This window comes from Mya arenaria, chromosome 16 (genome assembly GCF_026914265.1).
Source record: "Mya arenaria isolate MELC-2E11 chromosome 16, ASM2691426v1".
Taxonomy (NCBI): Eukaryota; Metazoa; Mollusca; class Bivalvia; order Myida; family Myidae; genus Mya; species Mya arenaria.
In genome coordinates this window covers 7564419-7589100 of record NC_069137.1, presented here as the reverse complement: position 1 = coordinate 7589100, position 24682 = coordinate 7564419, and the positions used below count along the sequence as shown (strand labels likewise).

The 24682-nt window shown below is 34.3% G+C and overlaps 1 protein-coding gene and 1 long non-coding RNA gene across 2 annotated transcripts in view; one reads left to right on the top strand and one right to left on the bottom strand.

Moving 5' to 3' along the window:
* Positions 1–24682, top strand: part of LOC128222255 (uncharacterized) — a 40510-nt gene that overhangs the window by 2537 nt on the left and 13291 nt on the right. The window contains exons 2-5 of the mRNA XM_052931213.1: positions 13347–13818; positions 15967–16131; positions 20549–21311; positions 21947–23997. Of these exons, the coding sequence (XP_052787173.1) occupies positions 13387–13818; positions 15967–16131; positions 20549–21311; positions 21947–23997 (3411 nt within the window). The 5' untranslated portion in view covers positions 13347–13386. The remainder of the gene's footprint in view (positions 1–13346; positions 13819–15966; positions 16132–20548; positions 21312–21946; positions 23998–24682) is intronic.
* Positions 8697–18249, bottom strand: LOC128222256 (uncharacterized). The gene is made up of 3 exons (XR_008259110.1): positions 18153–18249; positions 15210–15263; positions 8697–9624 (listed from the first exon to the last, which is right to left on the bottom strand). It is a non-coding gene; the product is annotated as an uncharacterized LOC128222256 (long non-coding RNA).

Genomic DNA, 24682 nt, shown 5'->3' with positions numbered 1-24682 from the left:
TGTGGTGTAAGATTTTACGCTGTGCGCAGTGTTAGTATACATTAAGTGCACTTGGTACACCGGATTTCTGGTGCGTATTTGAACGGTATGATTTACATTGAACTATAAAGGTACTTGACACTAACTCATGTCATGAAAAGGCATTCATTTCGGTTTGTTAAATGTCCATTTCTTAAATACTTTGAATCGTAGGAACACATAATTTTTAAACATAATTAAATATTCTTGTGTTAGGTATCAATAGTCGTATATTGGAAATGTTTTTTGCGCTAGGTGCTCTGAATTGTATTCCTCCGTCTGCAGATAGAGTTGGGATTTCTAATCATTGAAGTACTTGGGGTTTACGAATAAGTTCATTAATATTTGTTTTATCATTAAGTTTCTTCATGTTAATGCATACTTGGATTGACCTATTTCCAATGTTTTATAATGTGTGACTCAACTCCATTTCAAATCAATAATACAATGAAAACGGATACTACATTATTATGTGTTGCTATTATAACCGTTTGTTGCGAGTATACTTTACCATATGATTAAAAACGATATTGTTGTATTAGGGTATATGAACTTTAATCGACGTTTGAAAATAAAATGATCAACTCTATATATTTGGGAATTATTTGGGTATCATTTTGGCTGAAAAATTATGTATCACACGGAGCAGGCTTGAATAGAGCCGCGTATTGGTTATGGCTTGCCTCTGAACGGGCTTAATAATTGACAGCATGATGTCTTTCTTTGCACTGATTATGCATACTTATAGATGCGCATGAGCTTGTGCGGCTTTGAATGGGATTTATTGTCGCCAAAATAATGTAAATTTAAGCCCCGAGTTATGTTTTGCACTAACACAAGCTAATTGTAGTCAAAATGACGGGTTCATTATTCTAAATTAGAACTGCATATGGGTTTGTTGGGCTCTGATTAAGGTTAATGGTTGGCTCTGAACGTTGATTTGGTTTCCAACATGTGATTTAGCGGGCACAAATTAGGCTTCAATCGAGCTTCACATGTTTGGCTCTAACTGTATTTCATGGATGCCCATTGACACTGAGTAGTGCAATTCGAAATTCGCATGCTTCGATAAATGGGCTTTTGATAGCCAACCTGGCTTTTGTGACACTTATAGGGCTTAACCTGAACTACGCATCAGGTTGTTTGACTCTGCATGTGCTTTATTGGGTCACAATAAGAACTCTTGAGAACTAGACTGACATAAGTATTTGGTATTTGTTAATCTATGCATATCCTTGACTTTACTCACAATAAGATTGCCATACCATGGCAGGTGTGAAGAAGCCTTTGTGTTAGAAATGCTGATTGTGAAGAACTGCTCTGATGTTTGCCATTCATATAATGAAACTAATCTTAGCTTCATTTATGTTTGTTTGGAACTGGGTCGGAAGTAGTTAAGCCTATATGAATCTCGATTGGCTAAAGAAGGGACGTTGTATGGTTAAAGCTTGACTTTTAGTACGGTTAAACATATTAAATCTAGCCCAACTGCTTAGTGAATCTACTGAGCTTGTTTCTGTAGTTTTTCACATAAGTATTGTTATGACTTTCAAATAAAATGAGGAAATAAGTTATAATTTAACGTTGTCAATATTTGTCATATTTGTATTTTTGACATTAAAAAATAATGTTGACTTTAATTTTGAAATGCTTATGTTTTAAGTCAATATAAAGGATTTCAGAAAGCAATTATATTGATTAAGATCAATATTTAAAGGTAAAACAGTCTAATATTTAAACCTGTTGGAATCAACACTCGTTTTGCAATCGCCTTGGGTAGAATGAATTTGGATAACACCTTGTTATTTTAAAACAATCTTAAACAAAAACATTTAATTTAAAAGTAATTGAACATAGATAAATATATATGATTTTAAATTGGTGATTACTTCTCGCAAAAAAATATCTTACTAAACAAAAAATAGACGAGAACAGACAAAATATTCAGTTGTTTGGGGTCTCGTGATTGTAATTTGACATTGCATTATCCTCGACGTTTACATCGTTTACATTTAAGAGGTCCGCCATATATGCTATCATGAAGCACTGTATGAAATAGATACATGTCATGCATTAAGATGGTATCTGATTGATACTTGCTCATTTTTATGAGACACTTACATCAATAGCAATGTTAAGGTAATCTTTGGCATGCTTTAATGGCTTTTTCAAAATCCGACAGCCTTAGCCACCCCCCCCCCCCAAAAAAAAAGTAAGATGCGAATATTGTGAAATTTAACTGTTTTCATAGTTGTCATACTCTGACCGTAAAATGACCATGCCTTTGACCTCGAAGTGGTCAATGTGAAAGGAAAATTGAAATTGCATTTTAAATGAATCAAAATCCATGTGACTATTCATTCTTATCCCCTTAATGACAATTGTCTCATGCAAATATATAATTGTTTTCTGTAATGATATTACTTGATATCTAGGGTTGTAAATTTATGCCGGGACATGAAAGTACCACTGACTTTATTTAATATATGACATTGCTTGTCACCTACACCTTAAAAAATCATGTTTTTAACTTATTGTAACTCCATTATTATTTCTTATCATTGCAAATGATAATTATAAACATACAATGAAATAACTTTATTTTGATATGGAAATTCTTTTTTATTATTCACAACAACGTACACACACCTTAAAAGAAATAACAACATATATTTAAAACATATTTTCAAGCAGGTTTTGTGTTATATCATTGGCAATAATCGTCATACAGGAGCACATCTTGTAGCTTAATGCAAATGAGGTAATTGCATCCTTAGTCATAGGACTGTTTTTTAGTAAATCAGCGACTACCTAGACGAGATAAATATTATGCCCAAGTATGTGTCATACACGGATGACAGTAACCATGCGTGCAAACATACTATCATCTCACGGGGGCTCAATTCAAGTGAGGTAATTTAATATCAGATAAAGCGAGCGTTGAATTATCAAGGTGTTACTATTACATGCTATTTAAATATATTAAAAGTATGAATAACAATGTTTTAGAACATACAGCTATTATATGATGAGCTGAAAAACTGTTAAAATCACACTTTGACAGCATAACATTACTGCATTTCTTTTTACTGCGCATACAAGCGCAATGTTACCTGTTTATAATATAAAGCTGGTTCATTTAATTTTTTAAATCTACAATTCACAGCTTGCACACGTAGCTTTTAACTTGTCAACCAGATCAGATCAGTAAACCATTCCTTATTGCATACAAACAAATCATCAGTTTTACCAGGTGTAATAATATTTGAAAATAGCAAATTAGTTTATTTTATAAAGAACGATGTTTACTTTTCGTCGTCCTCCTTCAAATTACCGCTAAGACACTACCTACACTGTAACTATTTGTATTCTGATGCGACTGGAGCAATGTCAACGCTTGATATAACAACAATATTCTAAGATTAGTGCTTACTGACATCGTTATAATTTTTAAAGCAAACTTTATATTGTCCTTGTCTTTTCTATGTAGACAAACTGACATTTATTTTGAAAATGACCAGTCGGCGTTATAACGTCAGCGTTAACGTTATTGCTTCTTTTATGATTTGACAAGTGTGTCCGCAAATGAACAATGGTCAAATACATTCCAAATATCTGACGTGATGCCAATCACGGACCTCGATTGTTCTTCCTGATGTTTGACTTACAGCATATTTCTAAACTGACCCTACAGAGAGTCAAGTGGGCGTTGAACTTGACAACATCATATGTCGTCTATGTGGGCGAATGTGCTTCCTCTTGACATCAGAGCGTCGGCGAGCAAGCTGCGCTTGACACAAGCCATTTTGACAATCGGTTCAAGCACAATCGTATAGGTTTCAAAAAGGATGGATTGAGGGGCAGATCAAATTGGCTGAAAGGTGGGAACGGAGCCCCATCTGCATTCCAGACCTACAATTTTTGGTTGTGCATGAGGATTATCAAGTTCAACAAAATACTCGGAGGTTGTTTTCCTTACTTAACAGTTTGCTACCTGACGTTGCTATTTCACAGGGTGCTGTTTTGCTTAGCCTCAACAGCCTCTAAGTAGGCCATTAACAGGTCCATTTGTCAGAGATGTGATTTAATACGGTCACGATTCGTGTTCGTCCGACGACATCAACATTCACTTTGTGCTTCTGCAACGGAGAGATATCAATGTCGGTCTTATCTTTGTCTCAGACAAAAGAGATCCTACATTTCCATCCAGGGTGACGTTTAGTTGCACATCCGCCCACTCCGTCACCGAGTATCTTAGCTGTTATCGCCCATTATGTTCGACACAAATCGTCAATATACCCCCTTGACATGTGGCTACTATTTTGGGTGGACTCATCCATGACAGGTCACCTTGCGCATTTATCTACAGAAACCTGTACTCACCATAGCAAAACTATCCATACCAGTCTGTGATTCAACAAAAACTTGAACAAAGGACTTTTTCCGGTGCCACGTCAGAAACATTTCCTCGTTCGGCGTATCGTAGGAGGCAAATCGATAGCTATTGACATTTGGTTTACACAGTTGTCTGTTCAGAAAGATTGTGTTTATTGCGTGTCATGTATGTATTACTAGACTTAAATTTCTATACTGTCTCAGGAAATAAATACGGTAATATAGTATTAATATAATATGGTCCATGTATTTAGCGACTTGTTGCTTTGATATTGCAGTGGCTGAAATGTGTAATAATATTATAATCAGACCCCTCTATCCAGATACCAAATAGCTACATCATCATCATTGTCATCATCATCATTATTTGCTATGTTGTGTTCCGATGTGCCTACAAACAGGGTAGTCGTTATTTTTAGCTTTTTTTACTGCGTACTTGATTTACAATGGACATTTGAGCTAAAATAAACGAGCATATGTTTCAATACTTTTGCATTGAAAACTAAATTTCTTTTTCATACAAAGCAATATTTGAGCCACCATGAAACTGTTTGGATACATACAATACATATTCACAAATTCCCTTTGTTTTACAGTAAGTGCATTACACATTTATAGTATACATTAGTGTACTGACTTTTGACCAGCGTGTTTTAAAGCGTGGCAAATTGGCAATAATATGTCTAGAAAAAATATGGCAGACGATAGATAATAATATGTGCATTGCATATATTTCTTCATAGCATATTTAACCTCTAAATGAGTGACATATTTTAATTGATTTCTTATGTGTTATGTTTCATGCATATTAAAACAATCCATATATTAAAACAATCCATGATGACCAAGTAATATTATGTAAGCCTTTTTATTATCAAATTTATTGCAAATATTTCACCTTATGAACACATTACAATAAATAATTATCCTCTATTTGGCAGTCATATATTTTCACACGGTTCGAAATATGGTGATATTCAATATGGAGGATACAACAACTGGATGTTTATAAATCATGAGGCTGAACTTGAATTTGTATAGTATAGGTTGCGATTACCGAAAATGTAACACGTCTTTAATATACTGCAGCGTTAACTGTGACAAACTTTGACCTACATCCACTGTACATATAAACGAATTCTGTTTACTGTGACTTATGAATAGGTCCAAACGTATGAATGTAAGCATTCTTCATCATTATCGTATGTATGCATAGAAAGGGACATTTTACAACCAACAATTGAAATCTGACTCTTGTGATGTGAAGCACTAATGATTTACATCTGTTATATTGTGATTCTTTGTGAAGAAAGAACGACTAGCCGTACATGGAGTATTTATTTGGGTGAACGAGAGAAAAAAAGAAGAGAATACTTGCTTGACGAGTTCACTAAAGCTGGAGTCCAATTATAACACTTGATCGTTTTCAATTTGGTTTGAGAAGAACTACTCATTCATATTATCAAATTAAGATAAGCGTTTTATTTTGAACTCTACTTGTGATATCTTTAACATATATGTTGATTAAGATGGCTATATCAATTAATTCTTAATGTTTTATAACTGTATGTCCTAATTTTAAATTTTCAGGTAAATTGAACCTCTTATGAATAAATTACAATGCATTGACGTCATCATATCTCAGCGAATAACGTTTATGAACAGAGAAATTATACAACTTGGGGTGTTAGTCGGATATTTTGAAATTGTTATTTGTTATATTTGGCTACCTCGCGAAACCAAGGAAAAACGGTTGGCCATAAAAGATATTTTTCTTCATACATGTTGGCGAAAGGGTGAAAACAAATGGTGAATGATAACTTTATGATTTCACTCTGGAATGAGTGAAATGATAACATTTAATCATTTTCACTCTGGCATAAGAAAAACTAAGTTTAACAAATATTTAATGAACTTGTTGCTCTTCTTTAAATGGTTTTTGTGTATACTAAAACAACTTAGCATGCTTCAATGGTAAAATCATTTTGGTTAACATATTTTAACACCTTACCCTATATTTAAAGTGTATATCCTATTTTCCTTTAACATGTGTTCATGTTTACATTTTAGGTCAATAACCGAGAAAGAATATGAAAAAGATTATTTTGGACTAAAATGGCTAAATCTTTCTTTGAGAGGACATGAAGCCCCATGAAACCGTGAATTATTCTGTGGTTGGGTTGAGTCCCAAACAAGCCCATACTATCTATCTTTAATTACATAACAGGCAGAAAACAAAGTATTGTATCCAAACACTTGTAAGGAATTAGTTGAGCAGCCCCAGAAAAGCTGATTAGGCGATTATTTTCAGTAGAAATCCTATTTATTCACTTTCCCAGAATGATCGCACACATCTAGGCACATAACAGATAATTAATGCACATACTGTGTTAGGTATTCGTCAGGATAACTGCTAAGGTTTTATTTCCTTCAAATGGTGAGTATATTTGTTGTCCTCTAAAGCTGCCCCCGTGAGAGCGTAATATTTCATAATTCTTTGATCGAATAAAATGCTTAATAAGGAAATAAACTCATCCTTTGATGCTCCTGCTCCCGGATAGGTATCAGCTAACAGTATCCCCCCAAAAAAACACTTCCGTGAAGACCACCAGAAACTTTAAAACGATTGGTACTTATGTGAACCAATTCGAAAGGATTAGCCCGGAATTCTGACACGATTCTTTTAGAAATATGAACATGTTTAGTGGAGGTAGGTGTGTGTGGGGGAGGGGGGCGGGAAACTATAAGTTTCAATTTATTTCACAGCGCAGAATACGGGACAATACAAATCTGATTGTTTGATATATTAAACAACAATGGAAACTACAGGAAAAAGCAGGATATAATTTTAAGCACGTCAACACAATGAACGCAATGCTAGACGACAACGTTCATCACACAACTATCCAAAAACTATCAATTTGTAAAACACGTATACAAAATGTTAACTGCAGCGTAAACTGGGAGAAACTATGACCTTCATACACTGCACATGAATACTAAATATGCTTATCATGTCTTTTCTGTAATGCAAAACAGGGCCGGCAGCAATGCAAAAGTGAGTGGGGAAGGTCAAAAACTGAAACGTTTCAAAGTTCATGTTTTATTTAGTTTCGAGGAACGATCTTTTATGGAAGTGAAACATATATTCTTGGCGATATGTAATCGGGTAGTAAGGAGTTAAACATTTTTTTACAAAAGAAGATTATCAGATTTTGGATAAAAAAGCATTCACATTATTTCGGAAAAGTCTGTCGATTTTTTTACTTATGTCGAAATGCCTCAAACTACCTGTTTCACAATGTCTTGAGAGTGCTTGATGCTATTTATATTTATGCAAAAAGCTAATAAGCAAGTTTTTTAGAACAATAATGAAATTTCGTGGATGAAATTTGTTTTCGGGTTACAAAAATTCAACTATCAATTTGTAAAACACGTATACAAAATGTTAACTGCAGCGTAAACTGGGAGAAACTATGACCTTCATACACTGCACATGAATACTAAATATGCTTATCATGTCTTTTCTGTAATGCAAAACAGGGCCGGCAGCAATGCAAAAGTGAGTGGGGAAGGTCAAAAACTGAAACGTTTCAAAGTTCATGTTTTATTTAGTTTCGAGGAACGATCTTTTATGGAAGTGAAACATATATTCTTGGCGATATGTAATCGGGTAGTAAGGAGTTAAACATTTTTTTACAAAAGAAGATTATCAGATTTTGGATAAAAAAGCATTCACATTATTTCGGAAAAGTCTGTCGATTTTTTTACTTATGTCGAAATGCCTCAAACTACCTGTTTCACAATGTCTTGAGAGTGCTTGATGCTATTTATATTTATGCAAAAAGCTAATAAGCAAGTTTTTTAGAACAATAATGAAATTTCGTGGATGAAATTTGTTTTCGGGTTACAAAAATTCAAATATCTGGGGTTTTTAATAGCTGCAATCTTTCAAAACCCCGATACATTGTTGATTGGGCAGTTCCGATAAATTTGACTCACAAACATATTCTTTTTGAATTAATCCATTTCCGCGAAAACGTGCTTTTTGATTGGAAATCTGATAAAATATTTTTTCGTAAAAATGTTCAACTCGTAATTATAGCTCTTATGTTGCAACGGACATGTGAATCATGCTTGTTAAATATTGAACTTCAAAGCTAAATAGAAAATGATTTATTTAAACAATTTAAATTAAGGTTATTCAATCGACTTTTGCATCACTGCCGACCCTTAACATTATTGAATAGTTAGCAGACGAAGTATTTCAAATCACAGCGCAGACCTATCCATAAACATGGGGAAGCTATTTAGTATGAAAGCTTTCTGTTAAAACATTCAGATTTATCAAGAAATCAAAATGTACATGGATTTTTGCACTTTTAATTCTTTTTAAAAAGGAATAATAATTCGAGTGAAGCACAGAAACAAATATCCTTATTGATTTTAAAAAATGTATAACACCTAATGTCCTTGTCTAACAATGCGCTAATGCACATAATCATCTCCATCTCCTTAACCATTCAAGTACAAGTAAAAGCGGTCTTCAATTTAAGTAATGTTGACACATGTGGCCTTCATACCATACAAAATACTACATGTTATTCAAAAATGCTGTTGTCTGCCGTATAACGCTATTTAAACCCTCAATGTTTCTTCGCGTTGTGTCGTCTGCTTAAAACCAATACTTCTATGCTGTCTTCAACCAGAGCTTGTGCAATTTAAACCATTTCAAATATTCATGGTTTCTCATTGACGATCAATATCGAATCGCATCAGTTTATACACCCGTTATTTGGTGTAGGGTTGATTGTTATACATTCTCGTTCACAGAGTTTAGATACATGAACACTGTACACATATGCAATACATTTAATAATGTTTTAAACAATAAAAATACACATATGTCATATTTCAACTGAAAATAAAACACATACATGTAGATTTATCCGCATCATTGTAACTGTCTTTATGCTATTATCAATATTTTTCTGTTAAAATTTAAGTTACTAAATGTCATCATCTGAACTTTTCCCCTGACCCATATGAAGGTCATATAAAAGTTAATATATATAAAAGTTAATATATTATGGGTTAAAACAAACTGGTCGTGGTTCGTTCTATGTCCGAGTGTGCACAAGCAACACGCTGTTTTCAATAATTGACTGTCATTCTATACGAACAGTCGATACCATAGTTCATTTTACCACCCTGAAATATAATATAACCAACATTAGGTAGAATACAACATCCAATTTAGTTATTATATATTATGTTTGGAATAGGTTTATCTCATACAATATCTTTAAGTGCTTAGTGGTCTGTATTACCAAACGAATAATGAGATAAATAACATTCCATAAAAATAATACAGTAATGGTAACAACAACCAAAACATACATGACATCAACAGCTACATATTATACACTTACAAGTTTATGGAACTAAGTGTTCTCTCTGGCTATATCAGGTATATTTTTAACTCTCAACCCTGGTATCTCTAAACCCGGTTACTATGGTTACTACTGCAAACTTATACTAAGTTACTCTCGTCAACACGATGTTGAGCGAGTGTGTGGTCTTGTGAACGTTTTTAAGGTTTCTTATGCGACTCAATCCGTCTATAATTATACACTCAGATCTGTTTGATTGTGCATTTTTTTAGTTTAAGTGAAGAGCTGTAGCTATCTTCTGTATTATGTCCAGTAGTTGTGGTGGCTTTTAGTAACAACATTGTCCTCTAATACGGGTAGATAAATATGGACGCTTTTGTTTTATTGTGTGTTTGACATCTTCATTTTGCATGAGGTCACAACAATAAATTTCAATTGAACACTTATTAAATACTTTGGTGCCAGATTATTCTTTGCTTTGAAACAATATCGTTATGAAAGATGTGTTAAATACGGGAAAAAACAACAACTACAAGTGTAATATTCATAAAATGACACCTGGTAACAATACAATATTGTAATGCTAAATTGTAGGCCACAAAAACACTGTTTTGTTACAATACACCGGGTCTCAATACAAGATTTGTGATGTTAACTTTTAACTGGTCACACTACCTTATTGATTTGATAAATAACACATGGCCACAATCCAATATTTGTCATGTTAAATTACACCTGGCTACAATTCAACGTTTGTCATAACAGGTCATAATACATCATTGTTTTGTTTGATACACCGGGCCACAAAATATCATTGTTTTTTTGTTTTAATTTCACCTGGCCGCAATACAGCATTGTTTTCTAAAGTTGTATCTTCCACAACACAACATTGTTTTGTTATTTTACAGCGGTCTTCTGTAGAACATTTCGTCTACTCTCAATGGCGTATGATAGCCGTGGTTAAAAAAGAGTGTTTATGAATTTAAATACCTGAACCAGTTTAACAATGTCGGGTAATTTATCATCTGCTAGGTATCAAATGACGTTATTAAATAGCGGCTCATTTCAAGATTGCGGATTAAGATACAGTAAATAGGAATTTTCTTAAGGTATGGTGGCAATCAGTTGTAGTAAAAATATAATTCAAACCATGTGAACATCATTACTTAAATGCCTTTTACCATAGCGCGGTCGATATGACATCAGTTATGTCCGGTTATATATATATATCTATATATATATATAACAACCTCAAAATAGTAACAATAAAACATTCTTGATGGATTGAATACGTTTTGAACAAACACTTGTGTAAAACACAGTATAATGCACAACTTTATTTTAAAACATGCCTTTTGATAATGAGGTCTCCTTTTCCACTAAGAAGAAGTAAATAATCAACTATAAACATCCGACCGGTTTAATTGTGTTTTTAAAAAATATAAATACTAAGATTATATTCAGTAAGAACCACATTATTTCTTTAAAATTCTGAGGTTATTCTGGGTTGGATAACGTCATAATTTGAAATACGTTTTGTTTGTCATTTCCTATTAAAGTACAAAAGGTGACATACTAAAAGTGTTGTTCATAAAATAATACATACAATGAGAAGTAAGCGTATGACTTGCTGGAAAATTAACATTAAAACATTTCTCCAACTGAGTTGTTATGCCCCCTTCGAAGAAGCTTTGCACATGTCGGTCGGTCGGCCAGGGTGTCGGTCGGTCGGTCCGTCGGTAAACCAAAGGTTCATGGACATATGGTCATCAAACTTGACACGAAGGCTGGTCCTAATCAGTAGATGACCGATCTGGATTTTGGGGGTAATCGGGTCAAAGGTCAAGGTAACAGTGACCTTAAATGCTAAATGGATATCCGGGTTATTACTCGACAATTCCTGCATCCATGACCTCAGCATTGACTTGGAGGTTGGGCCACACGTGTAGATGACCCCTGATAATTTTAGGGTTCATCGAGTCTAAGGTCAAGGTCACATTGACTTTGAATGCAAACTCGACAATTCCCTATGGTCATACAACTTAACATGAAGGTTGGGCTTGACCAGTAGATGACCTCTATTGACTTAAGCGGTCACGGAGTCAAAGGTCGAGGTCACAACGAACATAGGCCATTAAAATTTATGCCATATTTACTTATTCGCTACTTCTTAGAGGATACATGTTTATCTTCAAATAACAGTCATCATCTGAACATGATTAAAAACTGTACCTACTATCCTCATACTTTAAATGGTAATATCTTAAGATGGCCTCAAAGGCATCCAATGTCAATGGCAAAGCACCTGTCATTTTAATCCATGCATATTTCATTTAATTGTCCAAATATTCCTGACAACATGGCGCTCAGGGGAAAAAAATGTTTGACAAACATCTCTTGTTTACAAACATTCGGAATGATATTTTATCTGGCTTATAGAAATTCAGCAATACAATATAACACAAGTGTTTTACCCCAAAAAAATATGTTATTGAAATATTTAACTGGAATTAAGGTTAACCACGTGAAAAAGATGATTAATAGGAAAAATGCATTAATACAATGCCTTTTCTAGTCCGAAATGGGAACCTTTTTCTAATTATTAAGAACCATTATTACTAATAGTATTTTTGATCTTCAATGTTTTTCATATGACTAACGAACAGTATTTTGAACCTTTTGTTTATATTGTATATCATTTAAGATTGAGATGAAAATGAGCATGTTTTAATTTTTCGTTAACAAAAAATATTAATAGGAAACTTATCCAAAGGATCGATTCTCTCGTTAAAATTGAACGGTTCTACCGTTTATATATATTTTTTTCTCCCATTTCAGATAAGTAGATCCAAAATTTTTGCCTTGCTGTTCATTCTAATCTTGCCCACGGTCAAAGATAAAACAAGTACCCGTATGGAACTCATTTTTATTGAAATCATCTAATTACCTCCCCTGTTGAAGACCGCCGTCTGTAATATCACGGAAACATTGTCTTGTGGATATATTTAAAATCCGAAATAATTATTTCTCGCTTCAAATGACGCCATAAAAAGTTTTCACGCTCCATTTAAGAAATAATGCTACCTCTTGTGAATATATTTAAAATCCGAAATAATAATTTTTCGCTTCAAATGACGCAATAAAAAAGTTTTCACGCTCCATTTAAGAAAGAAATAATGCTACCTCTTCTCAGTACTATTTGAAGAACGATATGACTATTTACATTATCTGAATCACTCGTACATATTCATGACAACCACGAATTATCACACATCTATACGCAAATTACTTTTCCTAGACACAGAAGAATTCCAGCGAAAAAAACTTTATTTTGTTTAACTGAGCTGGGAGAAAAAGCATCTTTCATGGCCGAGAGAGTAAGATAAGTTCGTCGAAAACATCGCACAGGGTGTTCCGCGGAACTCAGTAAATCTTGTTTCCTCAAAACACACTACGCTCGGGTTAGGATTAATCTATCTTACACTCTAGGTCATAGAAGATAATTAAAATCCTTAATGCTTTGATATTTGTTTATTGAAGACTAAGATGAGGATAAGGTAAAGGAAAAGAGGCGAGAAATATGGGTGTTTTCGACAGTCCTGAGGCTCAAAACTGGCTGCGACAGTGGCTGGCTGTGTTCATCACGAGGGAAGCTATATTACCTGCTGTAAAGTCCGAGACAGTACGTTTACATACATACATACTGGGGACGCTGCCAGCGACCGTTTGTTCACAAGACCACGGAAGAATAACTGACACTTTGAGACTTTTTTGTCGTTTTCATGAAGTATTTCGTGATGAAATCAAACAGCGACATAAGCAGAGACCGTCTTGGAAGAACGCCACGACTGACACTTGGCACAATGACTCATTTTCAATCGCCAAGTTGTTTATGCAGCCCTCGGGTTATGACGACAAGACCAGTTTCGATCAAATCGACTTTAATGGAATTGCAGCCTTCATGTATAACTGCGGACGTTTCCCAGCCACTGTGGAGTCATCGTCAGACCAGGTATGAAACTATGCAATGCTGAATGATATATTGTATTTTCAATGCTGTAGGTTCGTTTCTCTCGTGTGGGTCTGTTTGGTAAATGCATAAATACACAGGATTGCAGTATGTTAATAGATATCTGTCCCTGTTCCATTGTATTTAAGAATTGAATGTAAACAATAATATCAAAGATTGATACATGTGACTCTCGTGGTATGTATGCTTGGTTTGACCCTGTTTACTTAAACACAGCCATCGTATATTATTTGGCTATTTGTGGTCTTCTTCCAGTTTTTAACTCGGCTATTCGAAGAATAAGGATGGCTATACTACTCGCCCCAGCGACGGCGTCGGCATCCGGTTAAAGATTTAGGACAAGTTGGGATTTTCACTTATAAGTCCTTTCATTCAATTGTTTTAATACTTAACACAGTTGTTTAAGGCCATCACATGATGAGGTTAGATAACTCCATATTATCCTTTATACAAAGTATGGCCCCTGATTGACTATGGAACTTAGGTTTAAGATTTAGGGCATGTTTGGATATTTATATATAACTTCTATACCCTTCATTCAATTGACCTAATACTTCACACAGTTGTTCAGGACCATCACACAATGAGGTAACATAACCCCATATTATCTTTAAAACAAGATATGGCCCCAGATTGACTTAGGTTAAAGTTTAAGAGCAGGTAAAAGTTTTAGAGCAAGTTGGGATTTTCACCTATAAGTCCAATACCAGTCATTCGATTGACTTAATACTTCACACAGTTGTTCAGAGCCATCACATAATGAGGTAAGATAACTCCATATTATCCTTAATACAAGTAATGGTCCCTGATTGACTTAGGTTAAAGTTTTAGGGCAGGTTAAAGTTAAAGTCCAATACCATTCATTCAGGCAAGTTCGGATTTTAATAAAAGAAACTTCTATATCATTCAATGCACTAAATAAAATGCAAAATTATTGACGACCATCTTACAACAAGAAACATAAGTCCATTTTAACCCTAAATACAAATTATGGCCCATGAATATATATATATATTGTTTTTAATTTTATTTAAATTTCTATTGTAAGGCACATTTTATATTCTTAACCACATTTTCATAAAGGGAAAACAAGTTACTTGAATAAATTGCGTCATTGTTCGGGCGGGCTGGTGGGAGGGCAGCATCAAAGTCACCTTATGTATCGAATAATGTTAGCTACGTTTCACATAAAGATACCAAACTTGGTATACACGAATAGTTTATGGAAACCTTTTATGGGAATGCGTTTGAGGCCCCTATGATCAAGGTCAAGGTTTATATTAATAGAAAAGGGTTGGTATTGATTAACTTAAGTAAGGGTCTACATATTGTGACCAAACATGGTATATAGGAAGCGTTTATAGAGACCTTACCTGAGATTGTGTGTTGGGCCCCGATGGCTATAGTCTAGGTCAAGGTCACTGTAGCTGAAAATAGAAATATGGTAAGTACTGAATAACTCAAGTAAGGGTTGACATAGTGTGACCAAACTTGGAATATAGGACAAGTTTATGCAGAGCTTTCATGGATTGGCTTTTGGTCCCCTAGGGTCAAGGTCACTGTTACTAAAAAGAGATTACTGTTTCAGTTATGGTTGACATACTGTGACTAAACTTGATATGTAGGAAGAGTTTATGGAGGGTTTTCATGGGATCGTGTTTGGGGCCCTTACGATCAAGATCACTGTTACAAAAAAAGAAGAAAGCAGTTAAAACTTAATCTCTAAAATCATTATAAACTGGTTTTGTCACATTCTTTTTCATTTTAATTTGATTGTTTTATTGCTTTTGACAGGCACATATTACATCGTTATTGTATTCACTTTTAAATCAAAGCTGCGTAGTCGAGCGCGCTGTCTTACGACAGCTCTTGTTACTGAATTACTTACATAATTCGGCATGGTACACGATGTCAAAGGACAACATACAATGCAATTAAATATCGTCATGAATAATCGTTAGCGTCACGACCTTCGAATGGTCAGTAAAATAGTTCACTTGGCGGTTTAATCAACTGCGTACTCGACATTACACCTGCACAGATATTTTTCAATAAAGCAAAGTTCACATCGAAATCAACTTTCAGACAATGATGACTTCAAAAAACGAAGCCACCAACTTTTGATTTCAGGCTCGTGTTTCTACCAACAAGATTCGGCACATGCCGGATAAGTGTTCAAGTGCCCTGACAGACCAGGCCACCACAGATTGTATAGATAGCATGTGTAAGCTACTGAACGACCCAACATTAAACACCGATAAAGAGGTCCAGGAAGCTCTGAAACAACTCGATGAGGTAATGATTTTTCATTGTGCAGGAAGGAATTCAGCAATCATAAATACACACACACACACACACTCACACACACACACACACACACACACACACACACACACACACACACACACACACACACACACACACACACTTATACATATACTTATATATTTATAATATTGACCGTGTGAAAAATAAAACCTCATGCATTCTTTTATTGTACAAAATGCATTCTAAGATGGAATAAACTGAACTCCGGATAGACCAGATTGCTCGTAATAAGAATGATTTAGAAACAAATGTGTTGAAAAATATAGGAGAAGAAATGACATATTAAATATTGATCAGTTGGAGGAAAATGTCAGACTACAAACTCTATTTAGAAAAAAACTAGTAAAAGCACAAACAAATAAAAACTAAATTTAATACATGATAAACAGTTTTCATCTTTAATACTTCTATGAAAAACTACAGAAACAAGCTCAGTGGCAGAAACTTTAAACATAAACCCGGTTTAATGCCACTGGGTTAAAGCCAAAGACATAGAACACAAAAAACAAAACAAACAAGAAACATGGAAGAACAGCACAAAACCCCACAAACAGCACACTGCATACATACTATATATATATACAGCTAATAAAACGAATGATTCTGTTTTAAAATGTTTCCAATTTGTCTTGAAACACTTCTCATGTAGAACACATTAGGCCAACATTTTTACTTGATTTACGGGAAATTTTTCCCAAAAATTGAGTCGTGGGGGGAGAGAGAGAAATAGAAATGAAAATCAAAATTTTCCCCAGTCGACCGAAAAATAAAAATAAAAGTAAGGTTAGAACATTTTTTTTATATTTTTAGCAACCGTTATAAACTATCATTTTTGCACCTTGAAAATACTTTTGAACTGAAATGACACTATTGTGAACTGAAAATAAGTTGATTAAAGTATTTAATCTAACCCTATGCTCTTTTTAAATACTTAGATATGTTAGAATTTCTACATTTATTTTTTTCTTTAATTAAAATCATTTGATGTATGAGTCCGTTATTTTTATATCATGTGTTCTGTTTTACATGTCTCTTTGTAATACACTATAAGACAGTCTATAAACAATTAAAACTGGTAGGCATCCAATTAACTGTTTAGAAAATTAAAAAAAAATGCTTTCTTTCTTAGTTTCAATTGTGAAATGCCTATATATAAGCCAGCCTTCATTTTTCTTATTAACCAATAAAACACTAAATGGAAACTTGGCGTTGTAATTTGATTAATTGGAATTTGGTTGTCGAGCTCCTTTAAGTTATTTAATATGAATTTGTCGGGCAATGCCCGTGGCAGAAACATGCGCATAAACAATAACAAACTTCAGCTTGACAGATTCTTAATTAATAATATAGAATGGCTTAATACTAAATAACTGCCAATTCTCCAATAGTTTATTTACATTTTTTAAAACCGAAAGTGACCAGATCCTTAAAGAACCCGGTCTATTTATTTCATTAAAACCAATCACAATATCCAAAATAAAAACAATTGCAAATGTCTTATAATATTTATTCAAATTATAAAACATTTGACCAATGTTCATGCAAAAGAATTGGCAACTCCTAATAAATAGCATTCTAAATATAATAAAACAATGATATGCATAAACCTACCTCAATGTTTACTCAAAATAAATTACTATTTACAGAGGTTGGCATTTTAAAGTAAACAAAAATTACTTCCTGGTTAATTCGGATACTCTCGGCTTTTAAGGTTGCATGCCTTATGAGTCATCAAATTGTTCTTGTTTTTGGCCACTCTCAGAAACGATGTGTTTATAAATAGCCCTTGCGGAAAAATGCGACAGATTACTGAATCAAATGGATAGTATCATTGTGTAGATAAATGAATGAATTTTCAGAAATTCGATGATGCATTGTTGTTCTCTTTCGATTTGGACCTGTAATTCAGCATGTTTTACCCCCTGTTTCAGTTTTTGTCAAAATAAAAGCAGAAAATATACATACTAATTCATTAAAGTTATACTCACCGATGCAGGAGATGTCAATGTATCCTTGTAAAGTCATTGACAATCAAAACAATTCTTAAAATATCCGAAATCGGAAATATAAAATGACAGTCAAAACGTCCCAAGACCGGCAGAAAAACGACATATTACAAAAAATGCTTGTGAAACTTTTTGCTCGTTTTACTTTGTTTCACATAATTAGATAAAAGCCGTACTACAGCTGATAGGTAATTTATTCGTGATTATTTTGGTACCATTTTCGGCAGTAAGTATAAATGTTTGTAGGAGTAATATCCATTGGAGTGAGGAGTGGTATTAGCATTGTGCAGAATAGGGAAGTGTAAAAAACGACGTTACGTTGTTATTGCTAGAGTATAACGATAATGAATGTTGCAAACAGTTTGCGCGTGAATCTATGTTTTAAATGTTTAATGTATATATTCTTATTTTTTTCCAACTATAACATTCTAGTTCAAACTCACCAAATAAAATATAAATACAGTATTTCGTAACACTTGTGCTTGTGTCACATATTAAAATGCACTTCAAAATTTACAGTTCAAGCTACAGCTTTCCATACACAAGTAAATAATGTCTCTGTAAGAACTTGAAAATATTACAATTTTAAAAACTAGAACACATTAAGACATTCAAACCAAGACTTGATAATGTCTTTATTAAAACAAGAACACATAAAGACATATAGAATATGACTAGATTATGTCTCCATTAAAGCGAGAACACATTAAGGCATTTAAAACATGTCTAGATAATTTATTTTAAGTGCTAGAATATAAGTATCTTCCATGGCCGAGAGTGTAAGATAGGTTCATTCCGACCGGAGCGTAGGGTGTTTTGTGGAAACGAGGTTTACCCTGCGCGAGGGTCGGGATGAACCTATCTTACACGAGAGGCTATGGTAGATGCTTTTTCTCCCACCTCAGTTAAACAAAATTAAGTAAAAATGTATTTTTTGCCGGAACTCTTGTGTGCATAGTGAAAATAATTGCGTACGGATATGCAACAATTCGTGGTTGTCATGGATATTCGAGCAGTGATTCAGAGTATGTAAATGGTCTGATCGGTTTTTAAATAGTTCTAAGAAGAGTGAAGCATTATTTCTTGAAAGGTGCGTGAAAACTGTTTTCTGGTGACATTTGAAGCGAGAAAATATTAACTCGCGTTCTAAATATTGCCACCAGACAAGGTTTCCATGATGCGCTACAGACGACAGTCTTCAACAAGGGATGTAATTTCAATGTGGTGACCATTAAAAGAAGTTCCATACGGGCATTTTATCTTCGCCCGTGGGCAAGATAAGAATTTCTAGCATGGTTAAATAATGGATCTACTTATCTGAGGTGGGAGAAAACAGCTTCCAAACATAACAACAAAAAGTCACTATTAAAATTTAAAAAAAGATATTCTATGCAACAATTTTAACAATTAATGTCACTGCTATGACGAAACTTAATTGTTACACATATGAACACATCTGCAATAAAGTTTTAGCAAAGCTATCAGTACTGTATATGGACATGTTTAAAAATTTGACTATACGTGCCGTATTATTGTCCATAATCAGTTCAGTTATGTATAATTTCTGACAGTGAGTACCTAATTAAATATATGATTTTTAAGGACCAATACTAATGTTTCTGCAAAATGTTCATGCTCAATTGTTTGTTTTTTAGTTGAACTTTATATATCAACATGCACACAACGCCATATCAATACCACTTTATACATTATTATAATTCAAGCTTGGGCTATTAAGGCTCACTTGCAACAATGATGCGTTTGGAAAGCTTGTCCCTCTCAGATAAGAAAAATCTTTCAAAACACCAACATATGACATCTTTTCCACCTCTGTCTGCTTCTCGGCAAGGATTTTTGTTATTTTAACGTCCATTTGTAGCTGAGCATTAACATCTTTCACAACTTCAAAAACTGATATAGTTATTTTTACTTTGTGTTTAAATGATTTTGAAGTGTTTTCGTCAATTATAATTAATTTAAAATATTTAATATCATATTTTTGTTATCATCGGATGCCGACACCTTGTTTGGAAGGCCTAGGATGACGAAATCACAATAATTCTGATTAGCTTGCATCGTATTCAAACGCAGTTAACAACCTAATAAATTAGTCGTCATAGAATTCACGCGGAATAGTATAACATTTGACAAATCGTCTCCGAATCGTTATCAGTCTTTTATTTCAACACACGAAAAAATGACAGTCGGCGTCCAGAATAAATATAAAAGATAACAAAAGAACTTTTATTTGTATATGGTTTTTGGCAAAAGAAATAAGGTCGGCTCTCCAGTAAACCACATTATAAAAATGCTTGATATTTGAGGTTGTATATGTGTTTATGTAAATGTCCTTGTATTGAAATTTATTTTTATTTTAGTTAAAGACTACCTTCCCTAAACTGTTTGAAGAGCATTGGAAATCTATCATTGAAGATATAACTACTAAATGTCTTCAAGATATCCATGACTTATGCAAAGATGAAAAGGAATCATGGAAAACAGAGGCAGACCAAAAGACAGCTGACCTTCGGTCTCTTGGTGACAGCATTCTGTCTCATTTAGCAACAAGAGGTGAAACTGTCTTGGGTGATATAAAGAAATCCATTAAAGACGGGATGAAAAGTATCGAAGACCAGGTTGTGAAAGGTGAAGGAAAGATTGTGGAAAAAACTGAGAAAGGAGAACGAAAGATTGATGAACAGACTGAAAAGGGTGTACGAAGAATTGAAGAAAGGACTGTTAGTGGGGATCGGAAGATCAAGGAAAATACTGAAAAAGGTGAACGGAAGATCGATGAAAACACTAAAATAGGAGAACGAAAAATCGCGGAAACGGCTAAAACAGGAGAACGAAAGATCGAGGAAAATGTTGAAATAGGAGAACGGAAAATTGAGGAAAAAACTGAAATAGGAGAACGGAAGATTGTGGAAAATACTAAAATAGGAAAACGGATAATTGAGAAAAAAATTGAATTAGGTAAACGGAAAATCGAGGAAACGGCTAAAATAGGAGAACGAAACATCGATGAAACGGCCAAAAAAGGAAAACGAAAGATCGAGGAAAAGGTTGAATTGGGAGAAAGGAAGATTGATGCTAAGATGAAGGACTTAGATGCGAAAAGTGGAAAACTTACCAAAGCAGGTAATTAGTTTATAAACTGTTTCTAATACGAACATGTTGATGCTGTGCGTAAGCGTCTGTGCGATCACCATTGATAAAAGCAAACTTGTCTTTTATCTAAGTGTTAGGCTTTTAATATAATGTTGCAGTCTAACACATTTTAACTCAGATTTTCCGCTTTCTCTTTTTTGCCTATATGATTTCCCTTGAACTTTTTAAACCTATGTAACTTTCCATCGCTTAATCACACATATCCCACTACTCGTCAACAAAATATTGGATACTGCTTTTTATATCGTTCACGGATAACACTGAATTTTAGGACCTTTACTGTAATTTGCGGCAGTATGTTTCCACTTTTTGTGGTTTGTTGTGTCCACAATCACCGTATCTAGATCTAACCGCATCAATGTCAGTCCTTTATAAAAAGTAAAAAACTAGTTGCGTCATTGGTACAAATTATATTTTGCACAAAAATATGTTTACTGCACACAATATGCTTAAATAGTCACATTGTATTCACAAAAGTCAAATTTCACAACAATCACAGTTTTCAAAAGCCTTTCATATATAGCAATTGTTCCTCTGTTGAAATAAATAACATAATGAACGTTCCGATAGAGTAATGGTCTTATAGTTAATTTTTTCATTTTTAGATTTGAGAAAGGAGCTGTTTAAACTGTACAACAAAACTGCAAGCACAGTGCGTATTCGGCTTGACATCGATGAGGCAGTTGAAAAAGTATATGAAGAGCCTAAACTTACTTTAAAGAAAACTGGCAAAGATAAAGAGGATCTTCTATCTGAAGTGAATGACATTTTTCGAAACAATAAGTGCACAATGGATAAAACGATATTTATTGAAGGCGAGCCAGGTTCGGGAAAATCTTCACTATGTAAGATGATCGTTCATGAATGGTGTAAAACAAAACATTGCGGACGGACAGAACACGACGGACACGAACTGATAAGTCAGTTTGAATTTGTTTTTCACATAATTCTCCGTGAGGCAAAGAATGAATGTCACGTAAAGAAAATGATATTTAAAAACATCATAGACAGGATTGGATTCGACAAAAGAAGCTCAGAAACATTGCTTAGAGAAGTTTTGAAATCCAACACATGTCTGCTAATGCTTGATGGTCTAGACGAGTGGAAGCACCCTGAAGGATGCCATTTGGATGAAAGAATTCCCCATGTTGAAACAATATGGGAAAACTGTACCATACTCATCACCACAAGGCCATACAAAATTGCTGAGCTGAAAATAGGTCGCTCTCAAATTGGAAAACACATCATGTTGAAAGGAGTTTCGAACCCAGAAAGGCTGGTTGAGAAAGTGGTATCAAGTTTGAACGAATTTTACGACACAGGACTGTCCCAGGGTCCAAGAGCCGCAAGATTACCACTGAATCACAACAAATGCGTTACGGAAATTCGAGATAAAATCCTATGGCATTTCAGTGAATGTCCGGTCCTGTTAGTTCACATCGTTTGGCTTTGGTACAAGGGAAAGCTTTTGGTAGATATGACTCAGTCTGAACTTTACGGAACATTGCTGAAGGAACGATGGCTGGAATCCTGTGGCAATAGAGAATCAGCTGTTGGATCTAAATACAACAATGTGATATACGCCCTGAGCGAAATAGCCTTTAAAAAGTTATTCGCTGAAGATGAACACAGTACAATTGTGTTTGATATAGATGAGAAAAAGAATCCAACATTCGAAAGTCAAAAGTATGCGTCGCTTGAATCTGGCATCCTATCCTGCTCAAATATTCCAGGTGATTCTCCGCAATACCACTTTTTGCACAAAAGTGTTCAGGAATACCTAGCGGCGCTGTACTTATCAAAGGACTTTGACAAGTGTTGTTTGCATATCAAACAAACATACAAAAACCACAGAAAAGAAAGTGGAGTGAGCTTGTCCAAGGTTTTACTTTTTCTTTGTGGTTTGAATTCAAAAGCTGCCGAAGAACTTGCAGAAACAATAAACGAACTGTTCACTGACTTTTGCGATAATTATGGTTATTCTGAACGGGAATCGAGAAACATTCAGGATTTGATCATAGAAGGTCAAATAGAGCTAGACAGGAGCGATAACTCCGGGAGGAAATTGTGCCTTGAGCACCTCTGTATTGCAGAAAATGATTTCGATAATGAAACAATAACTGTTAAAAATGCAGCCGCCTTACAAAAATATAAAACGACAAACCAATCAAGCATAGTATCATTGTATATCTTTCCCAATGTATTTGGTGCATACGGGGGAGTTCTTGATTTAGAAAATTACAAATGTCTAAAGTACTTATATGCATTCCTTATCGGCTTCAATGATGTCACTGGTTTGAATTTGAGTAATTTAGAAGAATGCTACATAAAATTCGATAGGACCCAAAATGCTCCAAACCTCACATCTACATTCTACAACACTGATATCACATGTTTGAAAAAAATGAAAAAACTTCACTTGTCAAAATTGGCGGATTTCAACTGGCTACGTGAAGGTTCAGAACGAGAGGGAATTCTTGATATACGACGCCTTGCAAATCTTGAACAGCTAACCGATCTTGGATTAGAAATACTGCCTCACTCAGACGTGATGAATCTACAAGAGTTGAGAATACACAAGCTGCTAATAGGATTCCAGGTGCTAGAGCGAGCTCCACAGCTTATGTCAGCATTTTCTGCATATGGACCATGCCAGGTAACTTTTATCATCCAGTCTAGTTGAATATGTTGATTTTGGCTAATATTTAAAACAAATCAAATGTTGTAGATATTTCGTGTTTAAATACAACTTAATTACAACGGTTTGATTTGTTTGCCCTAACCCTAACCGTATCCAAATGGGATTGTCTGGAAAATATAACCAACTTTATATCAATTATTTATAATCAGCGAATGATACAAGAAATATATTCAAATATATACTTCCATTAAATGAAACGACGTATTTCAATTTGATAGCTAACAGTAATTTATTTATAAAGTACGTATTGATTGAAAAACATTTTACGAAGATGATAGGTCATAATAGTCTGTTTCATCGCTGCTAGATCAGTTTTAACCAAAGCTATTTCTATAATAAAATCCTTATCCATTCAGTCCGTTTCGTTATGTTGGGCTATCACATTCTGGCACGGATGATAAGCTTTTTTTTCTGCTATCACCCGGAGTCCGTCTCATGTCATAGTACAGAATCATGAAACATCCCCGTTCATCATCTCACTTCACAACTATGTTTCCTTCACATCAACACCTTACCGTCACTTCGTGTCGCATAAACAAGTTGTATTTGTAAGGATTCCGTCGCAACCTCGCCTGATTTTACAATATTAACACCTCAACTTCCATTCCCTAAAAGAACTGCCTTTCGGCAATTGCGTCTA